This window comes from Oncorhynchus nerka, linkage group LG10 (assembly GCF_034236695.1).
Source record: "Oncorhynchus nerka isolate Pitt River linkage group LG10, Oner_Uvic_2.0, whole genome shotgun sequence".
In the NCBI taxonomy this organism is placed as follows: domain Eukaryota; kingdom Metazoa; phylum Chordata; class Actinopteri; order Salmoniformes; family Salmonidae; genus Oncorhynchus; species Oncorhynchus nerka.
This window is the reverse complement of record NC_088405.1, coordinates 56,933,261-56,942,567: the sequence shown is the minus strand read 5'-3', so window position 1 is coordinate 56,942,567 and position 9,307 is coordinate 56,933,261. Positions and strand designations below refer to the sequence as shown.

The 9,307-nt window shown below is 46.7% G+C and overlaps 1 protein-coding gene across 43 annotated transcripts in view; it reads left to right on the top strand.

The window, feature by feature from the left end:
• The window catches only part of LOC115135691 (protocadherin gamma-C5-like), a 124,565-nt gene extending 115,615 nt beyond the window's left edge, over positions 1 to 8,950 (top strand). For 17 of the 43 annotated variants that reach the window (XM_029670629.2, XM_065023616.1, XM_029670618.2 and 14 more), the window contains exons 2-6: positions 2,913 to 2,974; positions 3,140 to 3,214; positions 4,735 to 4,791; positions 5,701 to 5,810; positions 6,633 to 8,950. In XM_029670629.2, the coding sequence (XP_029526489.1) occupies positions 2,913 to 2,974; positions 3,140 to 3,214; positions 4,735 to 4,791; positions 5,701 to 5,810; positions 6,633 to 6,880 (552 nt within the window). In that variant the 3' untranslated portion in view covers positions 6,881 to 8,950. The remainder of the gene's footprint in view (positions 1 to 2,912; positions 2,975 to 3,139; positions 3,215 to 4,734; positions 4,792 to 5,700; positions 5,811 to 6,632) is intronic. The other 26 variants (XM_029670647.2, XM_065023617.1, XM_029670639.2 and 23 more) reach the window with 2 other exon arrangements.
• Positions 8,951 to 9,307: the final 357 nt, after the last annotated feature.

Genomic DNA, 9,307 nt, shown 5'->3' with positions numbered 1-9,307 from the left:
TGGTAGAAACGGGGAGGTTAACGTCCACATCCCCCATGGGCTGCCATTTAGGTTGATGTCCCCCTTTGAGGAGCACTATACCCTGGTGACAGACGGTCCATTGGACCGAGAGGCTGTGTCTGAATACACCATCATTGTAACAGCCACAGACTTTGGCTCTCCCCCTCGCTCTGCACAGCAGTTCTTTGTGATCACTCTTTCAGATGTAAATGACAACGCCCCCCTCTTCTCCCAGTCCTCCTACTCTGTTGATATAGCAGAGAACAATGGCCCTGGTGCATTCATTCTGACTGTGTCTGCGTTCGACCAGGACCTGGGCCAGAACGCTCACCTCTCCTTCACCATCCTGGAGAGTGAGGTGCAGGGCTCGCCTGTGTCCTCTTTTGTCTACATAAACTCTGAGAACGGGAACCTGTATGCAGTGCGAGCCCTCGACCACGAGCAGATGAATGTGTTCTGGGTGCAGGTGCAGGTTAAGGACGCGGGGACACCTGTACAGAGCTCCAACGTGACTGTGCTTGTGTTTGTGATTGATGAAAATGACCACTCTCCTGCCCTGATTTACCCCGCTCCGCCCCCAGATGGTGTGCTGCAGCTGTCTGTGCCCCGCTCGGCTAGCAAAGGCCACCTGGTCAACAGGGTGGTGTGTGTGGACCAAGACAGTGGGCACAACGCCTGGCTCTTCTACAGTCTCTCTGGGAGGGATGCAGGGCTCTTTCATGTTGGGGCCCACAGCGGGGAGGTGCGAACAGCCCTTAGATTTGAGGAGGAAGATATTACATTCACTATCATAGTGCTGGTGCAGGACAATGGTATGCCTGCTCTCTCCACCAGTGTGCCAGTCAATATTACTGTGTCTGAGAAGGGTACAGACGCGTCCTCTCAGATCAGGAGGGCTCCCTCCAGGCAACAGAGTGGGGGATCTGGCCTCACCCTGGCCCTGATTGGCTGTCTGACCTGCATCTCGGTTGTGTGTTTGGTGGCAATCGTTGCCATGGTGATGCGCTGGATGAGATACAGAGGATCCCTGACTTGGTTAGGCCTGGGCACCAGGCAGGCCCTTCACTCCCACTCTCATAAAGACCTCCACCTGCAGCTCAATAAAGACGGGCCTCTGCGCTACATGAAAGTGGTGGTGGGGCCTCAGGAGCCGCACACACACACCTACAGACCCTGTTACCCCACCCTCTCCAGCAGTGACAGGGACTTTGTGTTCGTTAAGACTCCCATGATGAACCAGAACACTCTGAGTGTAACCCTCACCAACAAACACACTAGCAAAGCCAAAGAGGTGAGTTCTCTCAAAGCGAATACCGTATTAATTTAAGTTGGCAAAAGAGACAAGACCCGACTTAAACATGACTATGTATTTGTGTTAGTGAACGCATGTGGGTGTTTAATTGTAAAGTACTCGTGGTTACCTCTCAGGCAAGTACAGAGTGATTTAATTGTGTTGAACTCTCAGCAAACTACAGACTGTTTCGTTTGGCAGTGAATCCTCTTGTCTGCCTGGGAGGAGGCTGAACATTTTATAGGACTGCAGGGGGAACCTCTCTGTAGTAGACAGGCTATTACAGTGAGAGTGTTCTCACTCAACATGTGTTCCTTTGCACAGTGATGGGGATGGGGAGGAACATGATGAGTAGGATGTGGGGTATATGGCAGTACAGGTCATATAATGAGGATATTGGGGTCAGCTGTTGACCTTTGACTTCTTATTGAATGAGGTGAAGCTAATAGATTGGGGTTGTTGCCCTGAACCTATAGCCAGTAGCCACCTCTCATGACCTCACCAACCAGAGTGTCTGCTTCTCTCTCTGTCTGTCTGTGACTCATTCCTTTAGCTGGCAATACTCGTAGTCAAGGCTCAGTCATACTTAGATGGAAATAGACCTTCATAGAGAGGATAGCCTTTTATTGTATCCTGAAAGGATGCCAGAATGGTTGACCTGCCTTAACCAGACCTATATTTGTCATATCGCTGAGCATTTCTGTGTATTGAACTGTATAACTCCTTAAAGCTTCATATAAAACGACAGTAATAACTGCTGCTTGGCACATCACCCTTCACAGAGAGTAGTCCAGTGTATGAGAGTATTACAGTCCTGGCCAAAGAGCTTCTCTAGGCTTCAGGCCTGGCAGTGCTCTGTCCTTGTAATCCAGCCCAGGGTTTAGAGGATCAGTGAGGCAGGGCAGGGCTGCAGATTACTGCCCCACTGACAGACTCTTTCTGACAGGCAGCACTGGCCAGTAGCACAGCCCTACTAAACCCATAGATGGAGCCTGGATTTGGCTAATGATCTAGGGTGTTGAATGAGATATATTGTATCCTAATCTAATGCAGATAAAGCTTGGGTGGACCGCTTTTTTTGTGTTTACAATATGTTGGGAGAACTCTAGTTAAAGCTTTATCATTATTAAACTTGTTTTGAAGTTGCCTGTGACAGGAGTATGTTTGATGATCCTTCCTCCCAGCGGACTCACTCAAGCACGGCACTGACACAATAGCTTGTTCAATAATTCACGCACATTCTCTCACACTGCTCTCTCACACTGCTCTCTCACACTACTCTCTCACACTACTCTCTCACACTGCTCTCTCACACTACTCTCTCTCTCTCCCACTCCCTCTCTCTCTCCCTCTCTCTCTCTCTCTCTCTCTCTCTCTCTCTCTCTTTCTCCCACTCTCTCTCTCTCTCCCACTCTCTTACTCTCCTCTCCCCCTCTTACTCTCCTCTCCTCTCCCCATGGCCCTGTGTCATTTTCTTTCTTCATGGCCCACTGAATGACAAAATGGTTTCCAGTGCTGGTGACTGGAGATGACATGCCTCCATAGACATCAGTGGAGGAGCAGCCTGTGTGTCTGTCACTACATATTCTAACAGTATATTTCCTCTCCTCTCTCCCTCCAGCAAAAACCACCCAACAATGACTGGCGCTTTACCCAGCAGGGACAGAGACCCGGACCCAGTGGGTAAGTGTTCAGCTCATTTAAAGATATGCACAACACACACACACACACACACACACACACACACCTTCACACTTGCATTTTACTTAATGTGAATTAGTCATGTGTGTTTATGATATGCATTCCATTGAAAGTCCTAAAGACTAAGGCAGTTGTGTGTTTGAACAGACAGTACAGATTGGTTCCCCACTACTCTACGCAAAGATCCAATAACACTGGCACTACTGACCGGCAAAATAATGGGTAATCTTAACGTCTGTTATACAGTAGTTGTGTTAGTAGAGTTCTACTAGTAGAAGTGATTTGTCGATACTGTGGTGATTGTGTAGCTGTAAGTGTACTTGCAGAAGAAATCAATGAATCGCAATCCGATGGCTGTAGTGTGAGTGAGGTTTGAGGTACAATGCAATAGTAGTTGTTGATGTGACATGTGGTGCCTCATAGATTTAGCAAAAGATGCTTGGATTATCACACAGATCTTGGCTTAACCGACTGTGGCTCTACTGGTGGAGAAACTGTTGAGCATCTGAGTGTTGTGAAGCTATTAGCCACTGATTATATACCGTATCATTCATAGAAAGTGTCATAGTAGATTCCTTAACATTAAGACAATTACTTGTAATTTGTCATTGTACAATTCTATTTCGTGCTGGCACAAAATAGAAGTCGATTCACTATGCACACTGTATATACCAAACTATGTGGACACCCCTTCGAACTAGTGGATTCGGCTATTTCAACCATACCCGTTGCTGACAGGTGTAGAAAATCGAGCACACAGCCATGCAATCTCTGTAGAAAAACATTTGTAGCAGAATGGCCTTACTGAAGATCTCAGTGACTTTCAACCTGGCACCTTACCAAGAAGTCAGTTCGGCAAATTTATGCCCTGCTAGAGCTGCCCCGGTCAACTGTAAGTGTTATTGTGAAGTGGAAACGCCTAGGAGTAGCAACGAGTAGCAAGGAGTAGCAACAAAGTGGTAGACAACACAAGCTCACAGAACGGGACTGCCGTGTGCTGAAGCGCGTAGTGTGTACAAATTGTCTGTCCTCGGTTGAAACACTTACTACTGAGTTCCAAACTGCCTTTGGAAGCAACGTCAGCACAATAACTGTTCGTTGGGAGCTTCATGAAATGGGTTTCCATAGCCGAGCAGCCACACACAAGCCTAAGATCACCATGCGCAATGGAAAATGTCAGCTGGAGTGGTGTAAAGCTCACCACCATTGGACTCTGGAGCAGTGGATAAGCCTTCTCTGGAGTGATGAATCACATTTCACCATTTGGTAGTCCGATGGACAAATCTAGGTTTTGGCGGAAGCTAGAAGAACCCTGCCTGCCCCAATGCAAAGTGCAAACGGTAAAGTTTGGTGTTTGAGGAATAATGGTTTGGGGCTGTTTTTCATGATTCGGTCTAGGCCCCTTAGTTCCAGTGAAGGGAAATCTTAACGCTACAGCATACAATCGCCCAACATCAGTGCCCAACCTCACTAATACTCTTGTAGCTAAATGGAAGCAAGTCCCCGCAGCAATGTTCCAACATCTAGTGGAAAGCCTTCCCATAAGAGTGGAAGCTGTTATACCAGAAAAGGAGGGCCCATGATTTTGGAATGAGATGTTTGACGAGCAGGTGTCCACATACTTTTGGTCATGCAGTGTAGTTCATTAGATAGAAACTGAACATGAACCTGGTTGGCTAATGAAGGAGTCCATCTGACTGGCATTGGACTGAAAGAGTGAGAGGTGATCGTCTGTGTTTCAGCACGTACAGGTACAGCACCAGCACCCAGCAGAGATGGACACCGTACGGCAAGGCGAGGTAGAGTAGAGTGGCTTTGCTGACTGTGCGAGGCGGCATCCTGCTCTCATACATGCTGGTGTCTGACAGGCTGTAGGCTTGGCGCAGCTGTGTGTAGACAAGCTTGGCTTCTGGCTGTTGAACGTGTGATAATCTGTACATGCTCTTGCCGTCTAGCTGTGTATTTGAAATGGGTCAAGGCTTTGGTGGAGGTGTTCGTAGATGTGCAAAGCTCAGCATCGCTGCGTGGTCTGTGTTGTATACTTGGGTTTGGAGGCTTCGCTGAACTGTGTAGTTTGTCCTTTTATTCGTAGTGTAGATTTCCATGTCCCTGTGGTTCTGTCAGCCTGTTTCTGTCTATCTGTGTGTGTGAGTGTATGTGTGTAAGCTTGTGCACACGTGTGTGTGTTTGTGTTACTGACTCCCATATTTGACCAGTTACAGGTTAAGGGATTGAGAAGAACATTGATAACATCTGATCAACAATCCAGTCTCTTATTGATGAAACATACAGACATTCTCTCTCCTCTCTCCTCTCTCCTCATCCCCCTCTTTTCTAACACATAGCATGGGTACAAGGCACATAGCATCCGAACAGCTCGTTTAGTCTCTACTCTGTGTGTGATTGTCTGCTTGCATATTGCGGCTCTGTGCTAACTAGTAACATGTGTAGCGCTTCCTGATCCAATGTCTTCTCCCAGCCTCCATCTCCTCTGTGCTCTGTGATGCAGGTGCTCACTCAAAATGGCTTCTGGAGGCTTGGTGTCACCATGATGACAATCATGATGGGAGGAGAGTGTGTGTGTGTGTGTGAGAGAGAGGTTTAGATTATGTGAGAGTGTATGTGTTCATGAGAGAGTGAGAGTCACGGTGAAAGAGAGAGATTTGAGTGTATCTCTTATACTGACTCATCCCCCTCCTCTCCTCCAGAGCTGGCCCCCATCCTGAGGGGGCAGGTGGTGCTATAGTTGGAACAGGACCCTGGCCCAACCCCCCCACTGAGGCTGAACAGCTCCAGGCTCTGATGGCTGCTGCCAACGGTGAGTCTGCGGCCTATATATCCCAGAAATCCCATTTCTTTGTCTCTGTCTTCCGCTACCTCACAAGGTTATCTCCATGGATAGTTGTATGGGAGGGAGGGAAAGAGGGAAAGGGAAAGAGAGAGCATCTGTTCATGCATTCTAACAGAGAGGGGACTGGTGACACTGAAATATCTCTGTTCTCTGTTGAGGACTGATACTGCATACAAATGGGGAGATGGGGAGCTCTCTGCCACTGGGTAGAGCTACAGAGAGAGCCCTGTTAGAGAGCAGCATCTCAGGCACTAGATTCTTAGCGCATGCAACTTGATTAGATCAGAGTGGCAGTTGATAAGGAAACATCACATCCTTCCTTTGTGTGCCCCCCATGAGGACACAGAGCGAGAGAGATGGTCTGCCAAGTACACATGTATAGACCACAGTGTGTCTCAGCAGTCCCTGGGTGTGAATGAACCAACGCATGAGGACTATGGCACACAGAGCTCTTTGTTTCAAATGCTCCATAGCTGCAGTCACCCAGAAACCTGCACACTGCCTCTCTCTCTATTAGTGTGCAATTAGTCAGTTTAATCCTCAATTCCAAATGATATTTGATGATATCTGAATGTCCCGAGTTTAGTTGTTAACATCTGTTCTGTGTGAGAGAGTGGAGGTTCTATATGCTGTGAGTGTGGGGGAGGAAAGGGGCTGGCTCGGAACAGTGCTGAACTGGAGCTGCAATGCAGTGCAGAAATGACCCTCAGTTAGGAGAGTTGCTCTCTCTTCACAGCATCACAACACACCCAGCTATAACCGTTTCTCCGTCCCTCCCTTCTCTCTCAGAGGTGAGCGAGGCCACGGCGACCCTTGGACCCCGCTACAATGCCCAGTTCCCCATGCAGCATGTGCCCGACTACCGCCAGAACGTCTACATCCCCGGCAGCACGGCCACCCTGACGGCCAACCCCCAGCAGATGATGCCCCAGCCGGCCCTGCAGGGCCCGCCACAGGCCATGCCCCAGGTCGATGTCCCCAACGCTGCCCAGACCCCCGCCAGCAAGAAGAAGTCCACCAAGAAGGACAAGAAGTAAGCCAAGCTAGCACCAAGCCTCATCGCCACAGAAACCAAGACCCCCCCCCCCCCATACTGCCGAGTGTACTCCCTCATTGGAAGCCTTGATCTTTGTTTTTTTCTTATGCTATTCAATCTGATCGTCCCAGAATTTTGGATGTTTGTGAGCATATGTCACTTTGCAAATGTTTGTAATGGGCAACCGCTGTACTTCTTGCTTCTATGGTCATCACAGCTTACTTCAGGCAGAGGTTATTGGTGTGTTCTATGTGGGGTGGGAGGGGGAGGAAGATTACATTTGATTTGTATTGAATCCAGATGGATTTCAAGGACTTGGAATTCATGTAGTGACCTAGCTCTGTATTATAGTATTCTAAAGAAAAACAAAAAAAACTATCTGATGGTTTGTTTTATTAAACCGTTCGATGTTTCTCTAAAATGCCAAGTAGTTCTGCTTCTTATGGTGACACGGATTACACGTACACCTTGTTAAGGTTTCTTTAGAGAACTTGCTTTAGCTCTTTTTAATGGGATGAAATAGACAAGACATGCATGATTCATCCTGAAGATGAAGAACCACTGAAGATGAGCCGACACTCACGTACATTTAAAAAAAGAGGCTAGCTCAACTTCATCAAGAAAGTACCAATTTCATGAGAATGCATACTGTAGCATTAACAACTTAAAACGCCTGTAAGGTTCAATGTAGTTATATGACTTGCAAGCAAAACAACGGATGCTGATTTAATGTTACTTACAATGGTGGCCATCCAATTGTATCCAGCTGCTTTTTAAAATCTTGCCCAAGCAGGATTCTGTGGTTATTTACATCATCTGAGCCACGATTGTCACCTTTTTCCATCATTATTGGTAGAATCCCGTAGAGTGACATTAAAGCATAACTTTGTTCATATAATGTAACATGGTAAAGATGGATCAGTGTTTTATTAAGTTAGAACCAACATTATTTAGATATTGTATCTGCGTTTCTTTGTATCAACATTATGCCGGGCTGGCCCAGTGTGATTGGCTCTGCACTGTGGACTTCTCTAAGGCTCATAGACAGTCCTGAGAACACGCCCCCAGGGTTGGGAGTGTGGTAAGGGCAGAGGGAGGGGAATGGGTGGACAGTCTCTGTCCTCTTGCCACATGTACAGTATCTCTCCGGCTATGACAGCCGGTAAATGTGCTCTCATCACCTTTTTAGTTCACAGTCTTTATTCCTTAGTTCTCTAGGAGAACCTTGATCAGACCACATGTTCAGTACACTACAACTCCAGGCACTGTAGGATGTTCTGTATGGACCATTTACAGAATCCTATGGATAAGCCTTGTTGCGGAGTTCAGGGACATATCAGAATCATGGACAGAGACCATCTCTCTCTCCACTCCTAGTCTGGGGCACAGATAATGTTTTCAGTCCATCCTATAACCTGCCAAAACCCCAGATGCACAGACACCCTGCCCCCATGTAAATAAGACACATAGCTAGTCTGTATGAATCTTAGAGAGACACATCACTCTCTGACCACAACCACACAGCTGGCTAGTACTGGAATGTTTTGAATATTTTTCAACCCCCAAAAAATATGTGTTTCAGATGAAATGTAGTGGTGTAGTGACTAAGAGTTGAGCTGACTGATTTAACCGAGCTGTAAATAAAACTAAAACTTTCAACAGACAGCCGTAGCTAGAGGCTTGTGAAATGTGTCGTGCATATGTTTGTGTTTTCTCTCTATCGTATTCTTTCTTTGGTCACTCCAAACTTTAAAGTGTAACACTCAACACCTAAATGTCTTTAAGGTGTGATTCCAATTTCCCCCGTACCTCTTCCTGTGTTTGTGATCTTTATCAATTGTTTATGCTAATGGCATGCCACCCTTGCTCCTATGGATATAAATATATATGCATCTTCTGCTGGAATAGTCCTCTGTAATTCTATTGTATTATCTTTCGTATTAAATTGCTTAGCGCTTCTCCCTGTTACACTCTTATTTTATATGCAAATATTTACATCGCTGTTAATTTGTTTGTTTTCGTTTACTCTTTGAACACTGACATTTCCGAATAAAAATGTATTCTAAAATCATGTCTTCTCCTTAGAATTGGTTGTGTTTTACTGATGAATGGTGTTCTGTTAGCTGGCAGGAGGCAGGGGATTATCATAGCTAATGGCAGAGGCTATATTGGAGCCTGTCTGTTGGAGTTGACTGAACTGGTGCCATGGCTCTGCTAGAAGCATTCCACTCTTTGTTCAGCACAGTTTAGCCACAGACGATGGAGTGGATGGGATCCGAACCCTTTACCTACGCCTCACACACGCCTAGTCTTCCCTGTTTCTAACATGCTAAACCTCACACACTCCTAGTCTTCCCTGTTTCTAACATGCTAAACCTCACACACTCCTAGTCTTCCCTGTTTCTAACATGCTAAACCTCACACACTC